The sequence below is a fragment of the Condylura cristata genome, unplaced genomic scaffold (genome assembly GCF_000260355.1).
Source record: "Condylura cristata isolate star-nosed mole 26May11 unplaced genomic scaffold, ConCri1.0 scaffold00025, whole genome shotgun sequence".
Taxonomy (NCBI): domain Eukaryota; kingdom Metazoa; phylum Chordata; class Mammalia; order Eulipotyphla; family Talpidae; genus Condylura; species Condylura cristata.
The window spans coordinates 9,260,085-9,282,208 of record NW_004567126.1 but is presented as its reverse complement, the minus strand read 5'-3'; the positions used below and the strand labels follow the sequence as shown (position 1 = coordinate 9,282,208).

The following is a 22,124-nucleotide window of genomic DNA, read 5'->3' as shown; positions in this document are numbered from 1 at the left end:
GTGTGTTGAAGAAATTCTGTGAATGTGTGATAATCACAGCAAAATGGCATCCCGGAAATTCAGCTGGGACCATATTTATAATACAAAATATTGATTGATTTCAGGGATAGCAAAGATCAGTTCTACCCAATTACACTCTCACTGCCCCCTCTAAAATAGTATGACTCAAGAATTATTTCACGGCTCTTAGTGTGTTATATACAACGGCTATTATAAAATGTTCTCTGCGACACATAAAGTAAGACATTTACACATGTGTGTGTGCATGCTCACACAGGATTTCTAAATATCCTGACAGGAGAGACCTACACAAAAGCACAGCAGAATGAACAGAAGGGAGGGATGCAAAATAAAAGGAACAAGGAAGACAGGTAGAGGTATCAGAGAATAAGCTCATTCTTAAGAAACGTGAGGGAAAAAATAGGTCTCCAGGAAGTCCAAAGACACAGGATATAAAACTCACCAGTCCAGTTGACCTCGAAGTCCCTTCCCACCATGATTTTCTAATAGACAAGTCTTAAAAGGATAGCTTAAATAGACTCTTTATGGCTGGATGCCTACATAGGCTATGATCTAGACAGCCATGTCCCAGCTAGATTTTAGGGGAAGATTCCCAAATGGGCAATTAATTTAGATTTAATAGGACAGTTACTGTAAGTTTAAATAAATGCCATTTAAATATTAACAGCATATTTATTGAAGATTAACATTGCTGGTTGCATTGTGGGATTTTCTTTTCCTTTAAGAAACCCTTTATCAGAAGACTAATCATCTTGGCTCTTCCACCGGCTTACCTTAATTCTTGTGCAGTACATTAATTACTTTGTACAGCAGTATTCTGAATGTTGAAGCAGATACTTTGGTGAATGAGAAGAGTGGAAGGAAATAACTAGGATGGATCTTTCTCTAAGGAGAAACTGATAAGTGAATGTGAAGGATAGAATGCTTATGAGAAGAATATATAGAAGCATTATAAACACAGACAAGCAGAGTTGGAATGGTTCTTAGAATTTTTCTCATCCAAACTCCTCATTTAGAAGGAAAAGGACATAGGCAACATCATATGAACAGTCCGTGGCAGACTGGGGCTGAAATTCAACAGCCTTGACCTCCAGTCCTTCACTCAGCTGTTAATCTAGAATCATTCTGTCAACTTTAAAAATGTTTAAGCCCCTTGGATGCATTTTGCATTAAATCCCCCAGAGGCCCACAAACCACAAAGGTATTGGTTCTTTTTGACAGTCGAAGAAACTAAAAATTCAAATAAGTAAGTATCTTATCTAATGTGATATAATAGACTGATAGAAACTAGAGCCCAGATCTTCTGGTTTACAAAATGACATAAAATGTCACTGCCAATAAAAAAGCAATAGAACTTATATATTATTTGGCAACTTCTTACCTCAATAAAATTTGCCTCCTCTGTAACTGCTTTTAACTAAGGAACAGAGAGTAAAACTTTTTTTTTTTATATGTTCCTCAATGATTTTTTTAAAGATTTATTTATTTGTGAATACAGTACTGGGATACAGGCCAGAGGTACAGGGGCGGTGAGAGGATTCACCAGAGGCAGAACTTGCAGATTAACAAAGTACACGGCTGAGGGGAGCAGCGGGCCAGCCAGGAGAGGTCTGTAGCGCCATGTGGTCACCTCCTGGGTAGGCGGGGTTCGAACTCATGGTGAAGTGGCGTTAATTTCTTTGCTGTGCTTTAACCCGCTGCACCACCAGGGAGGGCAAAACTTTATTTTTTAAAGATTTATTTATGTATTCATACAGAACTGGGGTACAGACCAGAGGTACAGGGGAGTGAGAGGATTCACCAGAGACAGAGTGGGGAGAAGAACAGGAAGATTGATGAAGTACACTGCTAGGGAGCAGCTGGTGAGATAGGAGAGGTCAGCTGTGCCATGTAGATCACCTCCGTGACTGGAGATCCAACTCACACTGAAGCAGCTGCAGCTTGTTTGCAGTGCTGCGATTTAACCCATTGCACCACCAGGGTGGGCCCAAAGAGTAAAACTTCTAAGGCCAGTATGGAGAAAAGTTAAAGAGAAGTATCAGTTTAGAAACAATTGTTTAGGATAAAAGACATGCCGAGTTCCTCCTACCCTGGTGAATTTGAGGATTCAAACTCCAAGTTCAGGACTAGTAAGACTGTCATTTGTGTGTGTGTGTTTTAATATTTATCCTACTTATAGGGCAAGAAATCTGGGAGTGGAAGAAAGAAATTTCTTGTGAACTCCTACTAAGTGAGAAGTCACTCCTGATTCTAGTGTATGATGCCCATGTTGGGACTGTGTCTTGTCTGTGCATGTAGACTAACACCTGTCTATCCCCTTCCACAGAGGTTAGAACTGAGCCCTGAAGCACCCATAGCCCTGGCATGTTCCATGATAGAAAAAGAGAAGAGTTGGGTACAGGATAGTGTTGTCATTGACAAGACCATGGTCTAGGTCCTAGAAGGCTTTGGAGGCAGCCATCAGGGACACAAGGGGAAAGAAGGGCTTACAGCTTCATGATGGTTTGAGATGGTGTTGATCACTTGACAATGGGGTGACAGTATCTTGTATTTTCTTCAGGTTTTTTGCTACCTTTCAGGTATATGTGGGAACATGCCAGTGGAAAGTTCCCAGGCTGTCAGAGAGAGTAACCCAGATCCTCTTTCTCAGCAGCAGGCTGTTTCCCACAGGCTCATATCCTGTGTGCTTTTGAAGAACACAGGGGTGGGAATAGACGACTAGTCCTCTTCCTCCTCCCATGGTTTGAATGCTAAGTCACTTCCCCTTTCTTACCATACCTCAGCATGAAGTTCCGCTTGTCTGCTTGTCTCTGGAATGAAACCCCACAGGATGTGTCCTGGAGAGTGCTCACTGGCCAGTGAGCTGCTGCTGCCTTCTCCACAGCCACCACTCCTGACCTCCTGGAAGGCAGGAATATGCCTCCCATGCTGTCCTGTGCAGTTCAGTGCAGAAACCAGCTGGTGCCATGTTCTGGTCATGCACAGAATCCCAACTAAACTCTTCCCTGGGTCGTGTCATCTCACACCCTCCCTTTGCAGCAGTACCTTGGTCACTGCTATTTTACAAAGGAAGCAATTTCCCCAAGGTCACATGCACAATGAGTGTTTGACCTCTGGTCTGTCTGATTCTTCATCAGTGGGCATGTGCTGACAGGTGAATGCACAGACCCAGAGATGAATATCTTGGTGTGTCCATCCTTAGTGCCCACAAGCTTGGTCTCTAACTGGAGGCTTCAGCCCATGCTTCCCCTGCCATGGAAATGCAGATTCAGTCCTGTGCCCTGGCAATTGTTCGAATGCCCACACTGTGTGCCCCTTCATCTCATGCTCACTGTTCATCTCAGTTGAAAGCCATCTCCTTAGGGAAAGATTTCCTAAACTTCCTGGTGAAAGGAGAATCTCCTGTCATGTTACATTTCCTCTTCACAGAGCTCATCACAATTGCATCTGCTGTTTTATAAAATTCTTTTCTTACTGCCTATCTACCCTGCTAGACAGTGTGCTTTTTGAGGGTGAACCCCACGTTGGTTTTTCTTGTCTCTCATTCACGGGCGAAGCTCCTACCTAGTGCATAGCTGGCATAGAATGTGCACTAATAACTTGTTGAGTATACATTTCTTCCCTAACTTTACAAATCCTTCCTAGTAAATGTCCCATCCCTAATGGCACCTTCAAGAAAGCTTAGAAGTCCATGTAAAGTGTCCAGAAACCTGGTCAGTGTTATAGGCAAACTGCTTCCAAGAGGGAGGACAACCCTAGAAAAAAAGGTTGTGTTCAGGAGTTGACAGGCAGAGTCCATGCAAACTTGGACATTCATGAAGATAGCTAACAAAACCAAGGACAAATCCAATAACAGGCTTTGAGCAACTGCAAGGCAGTGGTGACATGGTCAGTCCGTGTATGTCTCAAACTTTGCTTAGGGCACAGGAGCTCAAACATTACTTGCGACACTTTGTAGATTAAATTCAGTTGGGCAATTGGCTACTAAGTGTAGCTGGACAGTGGTGATATTGCTTCTTCTGTGGTGTTCTCTTGCCCACAGATGTAGTCACCAAAGCAGTTATTTTATTTAGCTCTTTCATACAGTCCTTACCAGGCAGGCATATTGGAAAGACTCTGGAACAAGAGCCAGGATCCTGAGTTCTAGATCTAATTTACCAGTCATTAACTGTCTGTCCCTGCCAGAACATTGCCTCCCTCCTAGGGTGCAAACCGCCCCCCACCTTCCACCAATTGTGAAGTGTGTAGAAACAAGAGTCTTCCAAGATCCCCAGACTGTACTGTTTTGTGATTCTGAGGATTTTGTTATGACTCCAAACCCAGCTAAGGAAAGTGTGTGCCTGAAAAGCCCCTGGCTCTTGGGATGTTCCCCTTTGGGGATCTGGTTTTAGCTTTTGCTTTGATTTTGCCTTATACATACTGCTTTTTCTGGCTTTTCTTTCCACCTGCCAATTGTTTCACTCCACTCACCATCTTCCTGTCTTATGCATCTATTAGAAAATTTCAAAGTCCATAGATATCCTAATCTTTGTTAGTTCTTCTCGTGCTGCTCCTTCTCAGTTCCCCTGATGAAATGACCTCTCATTTCTCCCCAGAGGTTCTTCCCCTTCTTGTTGCTCTTTTGCTCGTCCTGCTAAAATCCTAACAAGCTGCACCACAATCCGGATGAACAGTATTTTAATTTGATCCTATGAAAGGTGAAATTGCATGCATTTTCTAGAATCTGGCCCTTCATATTCCCCTAGAGGGTGTTTTTACCCAGATTGATAGCACCTTCTCTGATGGAAGCTTCCATGCCACTCTAACTGCCCTGCATTCTCATTTTGCCTGCACTCCTATTTAGAATCTCCACCAGGAGAGGGGGGCCTTTAGCCTTTTTAGAGAAGGAGAAGCAGAACTGTTGTTTCTTAAGCTAGTGCTCTTCTTTGGGTCTCACTTGTGCAGAATAGTCATGGCTGTTTAGGTGAGCCTTGCTTGCTGTAGGGAACACCAAGTGAAACAAAAAGAACAGCTGATTCCCTTTTCTCTGGAATTCTCACCTTCAACCTTCCTTTAGTGCATAGATGCTACTACTGCCAGAAGTCTCTATCTTCCCATGTCCTCGCCTGCCTGCCAGCACTCCTGAGTGTGCACCACATGCTCCACACCCCCTCCCTTGCAGTCATAGCAATATTAAGGGAAATATGATTGTTTTCTTTTGCTCGGGCAGTGCGTGAATGTGTGTGTGTGCGTGTGTGCGTGTGTGTGCTTGAAAGGCATTGTCCTATAGATATTTTTATAACCTGAAGCAATTACAGCTGTCAGCACAGAGACAAGCTGTGACAAGTTGATTTATGTGTACAGTATATGTGTATGCAAGAGGGAAGGAGAGGAAGATGGGGGGAGAAGGTGGAGGTGGGCGCTCGTTAGGAATCTGCTTTCCAGGAGGCAGAAAGGAAGTTGTTTCTATAAAGAACACAAATAATGAAATTGCTCTGACTGTCATCCCTTTTTCATTAACTCGGATATGCTGGGGAAAATAAAATAAATCCAGCAGTTTTTATGAAGCAAGAGACAGGATATAAGATAAGCCACTAAGTGTTGGTTATATTTAGGGATTAGGGGAAGAGAAGGGAGTTGACATAGATTTTGATCTTCATCATTTCAAACCACTTCAATAACAAGTTTGAATAAAATGGAGACTGCTGCCCTAATTGTGTGGGCATCTCTGACCTTTCACCTCTCTCTCAATTTCCATTTTTGAATCAGGTTGTATGGCTGGGTTCACAAGCAGGTGTGAGATTTCTAGTGACTTCTGTTTGTCCACCCTGAGGTTACCTTAGCTCTTCTGGCCACCTCTGGAATGCAGCAGCCCAACGCCCTTCCTTCACAGCCTGAGACAAAGATGGCTTGATTGTTTTAGAGCAACTGCATGCACACTGGTATAAACTGAGCATCTTACAGGGCCCATAAGAATAATTATTTATCTGTCCAGCCATAATAATGAAGCAGTGACAGGCAAAATGTATTAGTAAAGCATCTTCTACCTTAAATGGATTTCTAAGTATTTTACTGTAGAGTTAATCATGTATGTAGCCCCTCGGGAAGGCCTGTTGTCATTATCCACATTCCTAGATGCAAAAACTAATGCTCATTTGTACGTACCTGGGAATTAGATGCAAGAACCAGGATCACAATTTACCCAGAAAGAAATCATCTCTGCCATTTTCAAACCTTTAGGGAAATGATTTCAAAGTCGAGAATGGACCCTTCTCCCTGCCTCACGATTGGTGTTTATTTCCATTTGTGGTGGTAAGGATGTCTTTATAAAGAAGGGCTAGCAGGGAGTATAAAGAATGGTTCAAATGGATAGATGGAATATTGGTGATTAGTATAACTCCTTAGCTTTGGGTAGAAAGAGCTTCAAAGTCAACAGACCGAAAGTCAGTGAACATATCTGAACATAACAGCTTACATCTGTTCTCACATAGCATCATTGCTTGGTGAAATTACTCAATCTCCTATATTCACAATTTCCCATTGTAAAATGGAGATAAACAGTGTTATGCAAAAATGGATTGGTGTACAATAGGTTAATTCTCCTTTTGTTTAAAAATGTTAACAAAACTCTCCTCCTCCCCCTAGATGTCAGGTTTTTTTTTTTTTTTTTTTTTTTTTTTTTTTCCCCTGAGAGTAAAGTCATTTGTTGTGGCCATAAGTTGACAATTGATTTTTTTTTTCCTTTTTTGGTGCTATAAATCAAATGGTCCCTACTGGCCCAAAGTAGCATATGGCTTTCCCTGAGAACTTAATATCAGGCTAAGTTATCAAGGGAGATGTGGGGAAAATAGACCTCAGGACTGGCTAATTGAGATCTTTAGTATGTAGTTGCTCAACTTTTGGGTCAACTATTCAAAGAGATAGATAAGTCTTCTCAGCCTTCCATTGTCACAGAGGAAGCATGAGGTCACATTCGTCAGCATTCTTCCTCCTTTACCAATCCCCAGAAATTCCAATGAGGAGGCCAGAGTGGGTGGAATGCTGGTATCTTGCTCCCTCTATGTACCTGGTCTTTCATGGCACCAGAAACTTTATCTTTTTTTTTTTAAGATTTTTATTTTTTATGTATACCTCTGAGGTACAAGCCAGAGGTGCATGGCGGTGAGAGGATCCATCAAAAACAGAGTGGGAAGCGGAACAGACAGACGGAGGGGAGTCAGAAAAGGTCTGCCACACCATGTGAATTACATTCTGGGCTGGGGATCGAACTCACAGGAAAGCAGCTGCAGAGCATTGACCCGGCTTTGGAGCACTGAAGCAACTGCAGCTAGCTTGCAGTGCTGCGCCCTAACCCACTGCACCATCAAGGAGGGCCCAGAACCTTTATCTTTATAGTAACCGTTTGGTGTTCACTGGCTGATGCTTGGGAAGAACATAGTTTCCCTGTTAATTAACCATTAAAAAAAAGAGCTGTTTAGATTTGTTAGAAAGTGTAAGCAAATAAATCAAAACCATTCCTGCCCCCTCACCATCCCCAGGGAGGATTTGTTCTGTCTGGGAGCTCAGATCTGGGAGTCCCCAAGAACATGTGTGCTAGCACATGTTAATGGTAGCAGCCTGGGTGGAGTTGTTCTGGAGAACTTTCTCACAGGCAGTCCCAGGAAGGGGAAGCCTGACATTCCTTCAGCACCAAAATTAAGAGAAATGAATATGCAGGTATAGAAGGACCCACGGCAGCCAGAGAGAGAAGAAACCCCGTTTTTCTCAGGGTTTTGAGAATTTGAAAACATACTTCTTAGAGGAAGTCAACTCCACAAGCATGTGAAGTCCAGGAAACTTGGGAGTCCATGGTTTCAATAAAGCAGGTGGTTCACACTCATTCCTCTGAGTGAGCCCTTTTGCCAGGCTAGCATCTTTTAATGTCGACAAAACGAGAATAAAGAATATGTCAGTGTCTGCACTTGACCAAAATTTTGCCATTTTCGCACACGAAGAGGCTTCTGTGATTTCACATGTTTTGTATATGAAAGTCTATTTAGAATGTCGGTGTCTTCTGGGTTTCTTTAAACAGCTTTGAGGGTGGGGGTGATGAGTGTGGCTTATGAATAAAAGTGACATTATTCTAAAACACTCCCCAACACTCTACATTTACTCTAAATGCTAATGGAATTAATCTAATAATTTTAAAGGTGCCATGGATGCCTATAGCAGGCTTTTCCTTTCCTACTTAGTCTGTGACACTTATTCTGATGTCTGGGACTTACTAAGATTGTGTGGTAACTTGCCCCTTTCTTAATCTGGAAGTGGCAGCCCTTCGAGGGGGGAAATGGTTAAACTCCTCGCTTTGGCTCCTGCACAGCTGCGCTGCGGCGCGGCGGGGGTTAAGGTGGGCTCCCGCGCCCCGCACCGGCCCGCCCGCCTGCCGGGATGAGCGCAGTCCTCCAGCTCTACTCGCTCGGCGCCGGCACCGGAGAAAGTGGCGGTCAGTGATGGAGCTGCTGCCATGACAACCCCGGCGGTCGGGGCCCGCGCGCGTCGGGGCTGCTCCCGGGAGGAAGGCGGCGCGGAGACCGGGGGCGGCCGCTGAGCGTGGCGTCCGCGCGGCTCCGGTGCCGGCTGCGCCTCGCCTTCCCCAGCGAGAGAGCGAGCAAGCCAGAGAAGGGCCACGGTTGTCCTCTCCTGCGTCGGCCGCCACCGCGGCTAGTGTCCCCGCAGAGACTGGCCGGATCGCCGCGGCGGAGGCGCGCATTTGGGCAGGCAGGAAGTTGACCGGGAGGCTGCAGCAGGATCCCGGGGTCCGGATCGCACGAAGCCCGGCGTAGCCATCTCCCAGCACACCCCCCTGCCGCCTGCCGCCTGCGCGCTCTACTTTCCATCTCAGCTATTGTTACAGATTATCTTCTACTGGCAATCTTTCCTCCGAAACTTACAAAGAAAGTGTTGGATTTGCCCTTGTTTGAGCTGAGGAATTGCTGACAACCTCGGGGTGGACGGATCTAACCCACCCCGTCCCCTTTTGGTACCAAAGTGCTTACTCCTCTCCAAAGTGCCGTATCTGAACTGTCAACGGGAAGAAGGGGCTCCTGAGACGTGCCCACACCGCTGCACCTGCCTTGCGCTTCCCTCTCTCGGTCACCTTCCCTGGCTGAAGCAGCACCCAGGAAGCCCCCTTCTGATGTCCTCCGTGGAAACTGGTTCTGTGAGGCTGGAGCGCTGAGGCTGGATTTTGGGGAGGAATATTAGACTTGGAGGAGTCTGCGCGCTTTTCTCCTCCCCGCGCCTCTCGGTCGCTGCTAGTTCACTGCTTGGTCCCAGTGCTCTCTCCCCTACCCCACCCACTTCCTGTGCTCGCCCGGGGGGCGTGTGCCGTGCCTGGCCTCCGGAGTTCTGGGAAGTTGCGGCTGTCGAGAATGGGGGTCTGTGGGTACCTGTTCCTGCCCTGGAAGTGCCTCGTGGTCGTGTCTCTCAGGCTGCTGTTCCTTGTACCCACAGGAGTGCCGGTGCGCAGCGGAGATGCCACCTTCCCCAAAGCTATGGACAACGTGACGGTCCGGCAGGGGGAGAGCGCCACCCTCAGGTAGGGAGCTGCTATTCTTATGTGCGTTGACAATGATTTCTATGGGGGGGTTAGGGGATAGGGGCAGGGGTGCAGGTGGGCAGACTGACGCTGCTGGCTAGAAGGTTCCTGGACTTCACAGTACCATGGATGAACTGGTGCTCGCCCTGGAACGCGATAATTCCAGGGAAACGCTCAGAGGTTTGGGAGATGAGGTGCTTTACCAACACGGGTATCCTTGACTCAGACTTGGTAAATGGTGGGACCTGGGAGTACGAGGACAGTGGCTTGGGCACTGTCTGTGCTGGGACCTGGACCTATGGTGACTGGGTGCCTGACTGGAACTCAGCTTAAACAGTTTTCTTTGAAGTTAAGGTGTCCCAAAGGATAGATCTGACTTTGGGTGAATGCCCTCGCTCTACCATGGATGGGGAGTTGCCAACCACCTTCTGTTCTCTGGCAGAGCTGCTGTTTTGTCCTGGGCATGGCTGTGCCTGTACTTTGCTGTGGTGCCTTCATGCCATGAGCTGGTGGGCAGAAGGACATGCTTTCTCTTGCCTCAAATGGCTTTCTGACATCGAAGCCAGGGATCTGAATCTGAGTCATCCATGGACAAGACCATTTACTCTGGTTAACTGTGCTTTCTGGTGCTATCCACAAAGCATATATGCACAACTCATCTACAGAGCAGAAACTAGGTTTTGGTGTTGAGTTGGGTCCTGATTGGTTTCTGGGCTTAAGACTTACAGGAGCTGAGAAGAAGGATCTTAGCTATGTTTTGTGTAATGTAGGATAAATCTATCTTTGTGATCACTGAATACAGAAATGCTCACTCAATTTCCAGCACCCACAGCCACAACACTCACAGGAGGATGGCACAGAATTAGTGATTATAATGGGAAATTCTCTGGAATGTTACAAGAGTCAGCATAAAGCCGAAGTTAAGAAGGTTCACGGGAGGACTGATTTCCTTGCATCTGTGTGATTTAATATGCCCTCTTAAATAAACTTTTCCAAACTGTGTGATGGCTAACCAAAAGGCAGAATGGCAATATCCCCAGCCCTTGCATATGAAGATTCTAGAAGAGATAATGTGGGTGTCCATTGTTCTATACCTCCCTCCCCCAGCCTTCTAAGATCAGATTGTCTGTGGATGGTACACTTAAGGCAATATCCACAGAATAGAAAATGTTGAGAATCACTGGCACACTGGTCTCACTTGTCAGGACATTGCCTAAGGACGTGTGTGATTTAAGAACCCATTCAAGACCCACAAGAATCTCCACTCTTTTGTCTCTGTGGAGCTAAACCACCTGGCCCCAGTGAACTCCTAGTTACTTACTGGCTCAGAAAACCCACTTCTTTCACTGAGGACCCTTTTGAACTGAGATTAAATATCTAATTGCTTCCCACCCTGAAGTAACGGTGTATGTGCTTTATAAGGAGATTTCATGGGAGATCCGTGATTTCAGACTACTTAAAAAGAAAACCAACGTGGATCTCTTAAACAATATAACTAATGGAATGCAGCGTTCTCTGCCTGTCCGTTTGTCTCTAACCCATAGCTTAAAGGACTAACCCCCAAGAAGTAAAACAAACATTCTCACGTGAAGATCATTTTAGAAACAGATGGGATGGTATTTTGAAGGAGAAGACGGAAGGTGATCAGCTCTGTAGAGACTTGGAAATAAAGAAATAGCAAAGGGGCCCAGTGGAGAGTGGCACCCACATTTCCAGAACAATGAGAAGTTTAGGGTGGCCAGGATCTGTACTGTGGAAGGCAGCCCCTCTCCTTATCAGAAGCAGGAATCTCGAGGCAGTGGCTGTGCCCAGCAGATGCAGAGCCAGGGGATGGGCCTGCTGCAGAGCAGCATCTCTTTAAAATTGCTTTATCCTTCACTACTTGCTCACTTTCCTTTCTTTGTCTTTCCTTCCATGCCTTTTTCTCACTCTGGGGTCCCCCTCCCTATCTCTTTCAGTTATTAATGTTTATATTTTCTAAACACAATGGTCTTGTGGGGCTGTAAATGGAGAAAGTGGAATATGGCAGGGTTTGCTCTCTAAATCTAACCCAACCTTGGCATACAAAGGTTCTTCTGGAACATCTCCTACTAGCCCTTAGGGCTGGAGATCTTCCTGATGTGCAGGAAGACCCTCCCAGTGGATGGTGCCCTGGAGAGCAGGGTTAAGGGGAGCTGGGACCTCATTGACATCAACCCATTGGCCAGGGGCCTGATTTAGGATGTGAACAGGTGTGGCAGGAAACCTGCACACAGGATACTTGTGCACCTACAGGGTGACCCTCATTCTCAGGCTTGAATACACTAGAACACAGAAGGGTTGGGTGTACTTTTGTGTAGTGGAAGCTCTCAAACAGCAAACAGAGGCCTTGCATTTTACAATTTTGTGTGCAGAGAAACAAGTAGGAATTTCAGAATGTCTTTTGTTTGCATACACATAGCTAAATTTACAGGTAACCTGATTCCAGTTTGCAATATCCAGTGGTTTAGTGTCCTGGGTTATTTTTGTTTGTATTGTGTATGTACATCTCTTTTTTCTTTTTTTTTATATTTCTCCCCACTCCTCCCTCTTCTCCTATCCTTCTTTCTTTTTATTCTGCATGTAACTAAACTACACAAGTCACAAGTAGTCACTGAAGTCTTACTCCACCCTGGAGAGCCACCCAGTCTGTCCACTCTGCTGTGGGTGACAATAAAGGCGATACTTGCAGTTTTCTTCTCAACCAGCAGAGGACTTTTTGTTCTAATTTCATTTTATTCTGCTTTGTTCTCACCAGTTTTATTTTTTGAGGATATTTTTCAGTCCTGAAAGAATGAAAGATTTGACAGCAGATTTTAATATGAGGAAAGTTTTCTATTAACCTTTTATTTTATCCAGTAAATTCTAAAGGTATTGGAAAACCTCCTGCTTAACATGGCATTGACAGTCTAAAAAGAATGACAAACTATTTGCTATCTCCTATTGTTTCTGACTTCTGCTGATAGATCAGGATGCATATTCTTTAAAAAGGGTGAGGTCACATAGTATTAGCAAATTTTTTATTGAGCATTTGCTATGTGTTAGGAAATATTCTAATTATTTTGTATAATGTCTTAGCCATCCCCTTAGCCATACCATTAACTTTTGACCCTAGAAGAAACCCTAAATTTACTTTTAAAGATTTATTTATGCATAGCAGAATTGGAGTATAAGCCAGAGGTGCAGGGGGTGAGAGGATTCACCTAAGACAGAGTGGGGAGCAAGACAGGCAGATCTACTGAAATATATTGCTAAGGGCAGCAGCAGGTGAGGCAGGAGAGGTCTGGTCTGCTGTGCCATTTCTGAGTCAGCTTCCTAATTGGGGATTGAACTCAAGCCACCGCAGTGGTGATTATGCTGAGACTTCACCTCTACACCACCAGGAAGGTCCTATAGGTGCTATTTTATTTCCATTTTACAGATGAGGAAACTGAGGTGTGTAGAGTTTTCACTAATTGAGAGTGCGTCACTAGGAATTGTTTGAAGCCAGACTATCAGACACTAGGTAATAATGACATTAACTAGGTAAATAGTATTATCAGTTATTATTCAGTAACTGTGTTAAAGATGTTGTATACATAGGAATATTAAATCCTTAAAACCACTCTCTGAAATAGACTCAATAATTCTCATTTTATAGACATGGAAGCTGGGGCCCAGAGAGGGGAATCTCCCTAAAATCAAACAAGTACCAAGTAAGAAGATGGGACTGTGACTTAGAATTTTGTACCTTGACACTGCAAACCTGGCTTCCTCACTGCTTACCATGTTGTCTAGATTGCTGTGGTGCTGAAAGCCTCCCTTACATTTTGACTTTCACTGACATTTTGACTTTGCTTTCAATGCAGTTTAGCTCTCCATCTTTTTCCATGTGACCTGGGGAGTGACCAAGTCTTGCCAAGCAGGATTCTACCCTGTAACATGGACAGAACTTGTATACCCACATATTCATGAACAGATCAAGTGAATGGAAACAAAACCAAAATAGCATCCAGTCTCTATGTTTATCTCCTTCATGTATTTTCCATGCCATGTTCCTTTAAAAGACAACTGTGTTCAACCAGCAAAGGTGTATTGAGTGGCTCTTACGTGAAGGACACTAAGGAGCTAGGGGTTGGGATGTGAAGACGTGAGGTGTGTACTTCACATTCTAGACCCATGGGTCCAATTCAAAAGGTAACTATGAACACAGAGGCTACCAACAGGGCAGACAGGGCAGTTGCCCTTTAACACATGGGAGGGGCAATATGTCTGCCTATGGGTCTAGAGCAGTATCCTCTCACCCAAGGGCAGGACTTCTGGGAGAGGAAGGGTGTGGCCAGCAGGACACTGAGTAATCAGGAGAAACAATAGAGGCTGAGCTACCCAGCCCTGTACGAGTCATTGCTTAAGGATCTCTCAAAACTGCAGATCACCAAGCAATTTTGATGAGGGTGTGTCCATTAATTTCTCATTTAAGGTAGCAACTAGTCCAGGGAATTCTTCCTTCACAATAACTTAATGGACTAGCAAAGGACTGTACCTTCTGTTACATATCTGGCTGTCCCATTGCATGATGCTGTTTTCTGAGGATGAGATAAGAATAAAAGTTCTAAGACACGTGCTGCTGGAAGCTGAATTTTGATGTAGCAATTCTGTGAAACAGCACAGACTAACTTGCTTTTGGTATTGAGGAACACCCTTGGGGTCTCCCTCCGAAGGTGGGAATCTGTGGCACCTGATTCTGATTTACAACATGTGAACCACTTAACTTTTCATTGTGTGACAGATGGGCCTCTGAGTGGTCTCTCCAGCTACATCTTTGTCCCTGGATGCCAGATCCAAGCCTTTCTTCATTGTGCACCCAGTGCCTCACTCAGGGCTCTGGCCTGTGGCTTTTGCTAAGGAAATCTGACTAGCCACCCTCCTGTCTTCTGCTTCACTCACTCTTCTGTGGACTTTGTGCTCGACTTTCTGTTTCATGAACACAGAAGTCTGATTCTGTTCCTGGTGCTCCCTGATGGGAACACAACCACTGCAGCTCTTCCCATGGGTGCTGTTTATTATTTTCAACTCAGCTGGAATGAAACCCCCTTGCTGAGCCCTTTCTTGACACTCAAGTCAACTTCTCCATTTATTTCTGTCTTCAATTGAACTGTAAGCTCCTTGGGACGAAGAAAATAGATACCTTCTCCATGTTATTTAGCACTGTGCAGCCCACATCTGGTAGCTGGAAGGTGCTCAGTCAATAGTCCTTGCAGAAATGAAGGAAGGACTGCTGTCTGAGCACACGCTCATTGCCCTGGACATGTCACAGGTGCAGTGTCATTTCTGTTGGAGTCATGTAGCTGTCTGAGTCTTCTTGTGCGAGTTTGCTCTTCTGGAGGTCATCAGGACACAATGGGAATCGAGTTGGCACCTTTATGTCCAGGGCAACAAGGTGCTGTCTCTGTGGTTCTCATTTCATAGTTGCATCTATGCATTTCATAGTTGCATAGTTGCATTTCATAGGTCCACAAACCTTTGGAGAGATGCTACTCTGTGATGCTATGTTCAATCCAGGTGGGCTTCAGGGAGACTGGCATTGCAGGATAGGAGGGGTGCACACAGGCACCTCTCTGCCCATTCTTCTTTCTCTCCATTTGGAGTCTGCTGGCAGCGGCTGTCTCATGGTGTAACTATTGATCCATTGTTTATGAGTTAACTCGTTCAGAATAGCAATGCCACTCAGGAAGTGTGTGCTGTTTTGCTGCCCTCCCCCTGCCAGGATTGACCACTGTGCGCTCACTTTGGGGGCTTGCCAGGCTTCCAGCCGGTGGACTGTGGCTCAGAAGAGCACAGGCAGATGGGACTGCGAAGGGAGGCTCCTGGAAGCATGCTCAGCCTGCTGAGGAGCCAAAAACTAAAATGGGAAAACTAAGAACCCTCCAACCATGGGACAGAGGAAGCAGGGTGTCAGTTGTCATGGGAACTTAGAGGCGGGGACAGAGGACAGCCCTGTCTGTACTACTCACCTGCAAGTCTGGGAGGGGGCAGAGACATTTCTCTTTTCTTTTGAGTTTGAAGGGATTACAGAGACCAGGGAGTCCAACCACCTGGTTTTCCAGATAATGAGGATTGTGATAATCAGTTGCACACAAGGATGCCTTCCTGAAGCATGAGGTGGAGTTGACATCCAGCCCATACTTTGTCACCAGGGTGCAAGCCCTAGCTTAGGACTGCCATTTCTCCACCAAGTGCAAAAACATCCTGCTGATGATGAGCACTGCTGGTGCAGTTAGCTGACATTTAGCACCATGTTTTCGCTTAACTGCTGGCCTGGTCTGGTACTAAGCTTCTTACCCCTCAGCCTCTGATTCTATATGGGGCAACTTGGTTAAAAACTTTACAGTCTTAGTTAATTTTCAATTTTCCCACTCACAGGTAGACATGGACCCCATTGGGTCTGATTTCTGGACTAGTTCACTTTTGTAACCTTGAGCTTTTGACACTCTACTTCTTCTTTGTCTCACTGTCACACATTCTTCTCCTCTTAGAAACCAGATGATGAACTTGGTTAGAATATGCTTTCATGAAATACTGTAGGAATGTGGCATAGGAGAATTTAAGGCTTTATGTGTCTGTGACATGGAGACACAGAGAATGACCCAGCTGGCCTCTAGAGGTCCCTTCTTGTTAAAGAATCCTAGAATCTCAGTATTGTTCAGAGCAAGAGCTTCATTCCAGGTTCTTCTACTAACCTTCTGGTTCAGATATCAACAAGCTTAGCTTCTCTCATACAGTTAAGAACTCCTCAAAGATTGTCTTATATTTCTATGGAAAGGGTTATGGAACAAATGTAGGTGGAAACATAAATCTGTGATGATTTCACAGTGTATGTATCCTAATGCCCAGCTTTCTTTATTGTACCAGAAACAGGACCATTGGCATGTCTCCTGGGAATCTGGGAAAAAAATACATACATACATACATATATATGTAAAACTAATGTGAGTAGCATATTTATTGTCTTAGGTTCAAAATTTCCACTAATTGGTAAAATATAACAGTGTTTGCATTATTTGAGATGATTTTGCTTCCTTGGGATGAGATGGATGTGTTCCAACTGTATGTAAAAATTACTGATAGTAAATAATCCTAATAACATCACATATATGTTCAAGTAATACTATTTTTAGGAAATCAAGATTGGTTCGGTTTAGGATGTAATTTAAAATTAAATGTGTGAACCAAAAAAGCAGTGGCAGCAGTAGGGAACTGTAATGGAAGTGCAAAAGATGAAGGCAGAGCTCTCCACAGAGCGAGACATTACTAACAGGTATTCTAGCAGGATGGTTTGCTAGAAAGAAAATAGACCAGGAAACTGGAGCCTAGGAACCCTTCCTTACCCAAGCAATTTTTCTGTGCAGTATCTGGCAAAAGCAATTAATTTCTCTCTAGAAAGAGGACAGTTGCTATCTGCCTCGAGGTTTGTGTTAGGCTAAAATAAAATAACTCATACAGCATGTAGGTGTATAATTCTAGGTCTCATTCTTTGGCTTCATCTACATACCCCCATGCTTAGACATATACATGTGATATATGTAAGCCCGCACCTGTATGTTTATTTAATAGGCACACATTGCACATTTTCCACCATAACTATTTGAGCCAACATACCTCTGTAGTTTCATTTTGAGAGATATATTGTGTCTTCTACAAACGCTATGGGCAGGAACCCTCCCGCATCTACCAGCAAATACACATGTTATGTGTTTCTACTACATATCTGTTTAGATCTCAGGAATCTTTTATAGTTCAAATAATGTCTTGAGTTATTTCATTTCGGAGGGAGTGAGAAGAAAGATATTTCTTTATGTTTCATAACAAGCAAGTATGACAGTTCATGGCTCTGAAGATGAATTTCCTACCAGAAAAAGCCTTACAAAGATTCTATGAAGCCAGGTTATCTGAAACAAGTAGTGGGGTCAGGGGTTCACATAGAGATGTAAGATCACTAGATCTTTTTTTCTTAAGAGATGAGTTTTTTGGTTTTTTTTTTTTTCATGATCATTCCAATGGAATAAGTTGGTAAAATAAGGGTGCAAATGCCATTTCCTGGGGGGGGGGTTTGAAGCATTTTCCCCTTGATTCACATCCCCTGTGCATTGAAAGGTTAGCTCATTACTTTCAAGTGAGGGTGAAAGTAAAGAAGGGAGCCCCCCTGTTCTTGTGCAGGTTTGGGGTGAAAGCAACTTCAGGGTGTTGGGAAACTGATCTGAGAATTTATAATGGAACCACAGAAACAGTTTGTTCACTTTCACCCTGTGTCATAGGGCTCAGATTAGTTTAAATTCTGTATAAACTCTCAATCTTTCATGATGTCTTTTCCCCAGATCTCACTGATTTATGTGGTTGAGTTATTTGGGTTTATTTGGGTGTATTTGGCCAACTGACTGTCTTGTCAGCATGAGATGTTTTGGCTAAGAAAGCTTTTGGGGTGTAGATTTGTCTCATAAAATGAACATATAAATTAATCTTAGGAATGTGGTGATGTATTTTTAAAAATAATAGAATTTTTAATGAAAACAGCATCAACCTTCAGACTGATGGGGAATGACAAAACTGAAATCAGCCTTCAGATAAGTTTTGTTGGCCCCATGGAGGCAAAGAAAGATACGTTTGTCTAAAAATAATTTCTTGATCTTCTTTGGCTTTCAAATAGTCTGTAATAGAGTGGATGAGTGGAAAAGTGCTCTCGCACTCAGAATAATCATCCTTGGGCAAATTTACTCATCAGGAAAGCTCAATCCAAAACAATTCTAACCAGTCGGAATCTACATGGAAGAAAATAAGAAAGAGATTATATGCAAACTAGTTTTAATTTGGTTCACTTGAGTTGTGGTACACAGAAACTAGAAAGAAGAATATTGTGATGTTGCGTGTTGAACTGTGCCTTGCACTGTAGCTCCTCAAAAAAGTCTCGAAACCTTCATATCCCAAAACATGCTCATATAACCTTACTGGGAAGTAGGGACACTGAAGGTGTATTTGGACAATATGAGGCCTTCCTGGAGTAGGAGTCCCTATAAGAAGCTGGAGTACACCATGTGGAATACACTAGACACATGGAGAATGCCATGTGATGGTGAGAACAGATTGATATTGCCTAAAGCATGCCAAGGAATGTCAATATTTCCAGTGAGCTGTCAGAAGCTAGGGAGAGGAAAAAGGGATCTCTCCTACAGGCTTCATGGGTGTGTGGCCTGCCACTACCCTGTCTTCAGACTTCTGGCCTCCTGAAGACAACACATTTCTATTTTAAGTCACTCAGATTGTGATGACAGCCCTAGGAAATGGATACACTTGGAAAGTATAAAGAATGAGTTGTCTTCAAATATCAGCAGCTATAAGGGCCACTGAAATGTCTGGTTAGGCCGCACTGTCATGTCACCTGCCCTGATACAAGTCACTGCAGTTCACTAAGAGGTGTCAGGACACCAAGTGGGCTGAGCATGTCTGGTTCTCATCCAGTCATGGTCCCCCTGGCCTCTCCTTTACAAACAGTGGGGGGAAGGGGCAAACCTTGCAGGAGTGTAGTTATAACCAATTAGCCTGTTTTCCTAGGAGACCATCCCCAAAAATCCCATTGTATCTTACTTTCAGTTATCTCAGTCACTCCAGAAGTCACAAGACCCACAGGTCATGTGTTATTATAGAGAGTCTTCTAGATTGCATTTGGTAATATAATAGATCCAATAAACTGGCCCACTTGTAAACTCTCCTGAGTGCTCCAGACACTTCTACTCACTGGTGCCTATGATCTCTACTGAGAAAAACCTCTGCCCCCAATTTCTTCTCTGAATGCTCCTTCTTTTTTTTTTTGGGGGGGATTGTTTGTATAAATTAATATTTATCTGTTCTCTAAGTTATTGCCATTTCTACTCTGAAAGTTGGATAGATGTTCTCCTGGTTATTCATCATGATTTTGGGGCCTTTCTTTCTCCATCTTTCTCAAAAATCCCCAAGTTTTATTGGGTCATAAGCCATGTGACCCACAGCCTTTTGTCTGTCCTGACCAGGGCCTGATCAAGCTTCTTGATACTGCAGTTCAGATTATACATATTGCTGTTGATGCAAGATCCACCTTGATGACTCAACCAGTTCAACCCAGATGCATTTCACCAACACTGGACACCAGCCCTTTTGCCCCATTACCAGCTACCAACAACTCGCATTCCCCTCATTCTTTCTTAATCTTAGTCATTCAGATGCTTAGGTCAAAAACCGAGCAGATACATATATTTCTTCTCTCTTAGGCTACATCTAACCCATCAAGAAATCCTATTAATCTTTACTTTAAATATCTACCCTGAATCTGAAGTACTATCTTTTTAGTCAAAATCATCAACTTTCTTCTGGAGTTTTCTAGTAGAATCTCACCTTGTCTTCCTACCTAATCTTCCTTTCACCTATGTTCTATTAGAGTCCATTCTCCACCTAGTAGTCTAAGACATCATTTAAGAGTATATTTCACATTATGTCACTCTGTGAAAAACCCTTGCAGTGCCTCCTGTTATTTTTTTTTTTTATAATGAAATGTATACAATTCAGTAGTGCAAAGAACAGGCTACCATGCAGTGTATGGCTCTCAGATCTCTTCCTCTACCATGTCATGCCCCTTTCATATGGATGCAGCTCAAGAAACTGCTGTGTTGGTTCTTGAACTCACCAAGTCATTTTTGCTTTGAGCAAATGCCCTTTCCTCTACTGACTCACTATCCTGTTGTATGATTAGACACTTCCTGCCATTCATATACCTACTCAAATAGCTCATCTTCTAAATTTTAAAAATGTGTTGTTTTAAAAGAATTATGAAGGTGACAGTCATTGACAAGGCTGTGTAAGTTTCACAAGTATAGCTTCACAAACTATATCCAAAGCCAAAGGTCTAATCACCATTCACCACCTTACTTAATCTACCCAACTACTACTCCCAGCCCCTCTGTCTTTTTTATTTCTGGTTTACTTTATGTAATATAATCCCCTCAAGGCTAAGGCAAACCCATGTTCTCAAAAATTTGTGCATATATATATATATATATATATATATATACTAATAGCTCAGTAGTCTTTCCAGTAGGATATTTTCATGTCATAGCATAGTGTTGCAATGAACATAGGAATGCATATATCTTTTTCAAATTAAAGTTTTCATATTCTTTGGATAAATACTTAAACATGGAATGACTTGATGATATGGTAATTCTTTTATTATTATTATTATTTTGAGCAACCTCTGTGCTGTTTTTCACAGTGACTGCAACAATTTACATTCCTAGCAACAGCGCCCAGAGGTTCTCTTTACTCCCATCTCTATCAGCATTTGCTGTCTCTTGTCTTTTTCGTAATAACTATTTTCACATGTAAAAGGTGATAGTGCATTGTGATTTTGATGTGCATTTCCTTGGTGATAAAGTGATGATGAGAATTTTTTCATATTCTTGGTCATCCTAATGTCTTCTTTTAGACAAATATCTAATCAGATCATCTACCCATACTTTGATAGGGTTATTTTGTTTCAGTTTGCTGTTGCTGAATTACTGAGTACTTGATGTTTGGGTATTGACTCTTTGTTGGATGTGTGAGTTGTGGCTACCCCCTCATATTCAACAGGTTGTCATTGTGGTTTTTTGCTGGTTTATTTTCACAGTGCAGAAGCTTTCAAAGAAGTCTCTCCCAACCACAAACTTTGAAATAGCCTTTCCCACATATGGCTCTATCCTCCTTGCTAGCTTTAATTTCCTTTATAGCCCGTAACACTTAGAATATTCGGTTATTTATTTATCTATTACTTATTTACTGCCTCTTCCATTAAAATGTGAGTTCTTCAAGGCCACTGACTTTACTACTATCATTTATAGTGACTAAATTATTGCCTGGAATGTGAGATATATTAAGGATTATTTTCCAAGTGAATAAAAACTATATTAGGAATAAGAGTAAAATGTTAATAATGAAAAAATATGCATCTTGTATTAGAAAGAAGAGACTCAGGCCTCTGCAATGGCACAGGTTTGAATTTTCTTAAGTAGAGCTCAAGTAGAACACAGTGATCTAGTTGTGGTCTTATTTTCTGGGACAATGGGGGCAACAGAAATTGAGGAGGAAATTGTTGGGATGGTGTGGTACATTTTAGAAAAGCTACGTGTGCAGAACCTAAAGGACTTTTCAATTTCCAGCTTTACAAGAGCTTTTATAGAATATATAATAAATATTTGAAAATAAAAATTAGTATCTAGCTTAAGACCTATAAACTTTGATGAGGAAAGGTCAGGAATAAAAGAAGGGATGGTTGGGAAGAAGAAGAAATTTAATGCTTTATTCAAGGGCCATTATTTTATTTTAAGCTTTCCTTACTAAGGAAATTCTACCCTAAGGCTGTATAGCATGATGATTAAAGATAGGGTCTAGCACTATGGAAAACTGTTTGGAGGTTCCTCAAACTGCTAAACATGGAGCTTCCCTACGACCCAGCAATCCCACTCCTACGTATCTACCCAAAAGACAC

General features: G+C 43.2%; 1 protein-coding gene across 4 annotated transcripts in view; it reads left to right on the top strand.

Moving 5' to 3' along the window:
- Window positions 1-22,124, top strand: part of NTM (neurotrimin) — a 946,501-nt gene that overhangs the window by 524,183 nt on the left and 400,194 nt on the right. For 2 of the 4 annotated variants that reach the window (XM_012729578.1, XM_004689088.2), the window contains exon 2: window positions 9,493-9,577. In XM_012729578.1, the coding sequence (XP_012585032.1) occupies window positions 9,493-9,577 (85 nt within the window). Of the gene's footprint in view, window positions 1-9,025; window positions 9,578-22,124 lie in introns of those variants that run through there. The other 2 variants (XM_012729579.1, XM_004689086.2) reach the window with 1 other exon arrangement.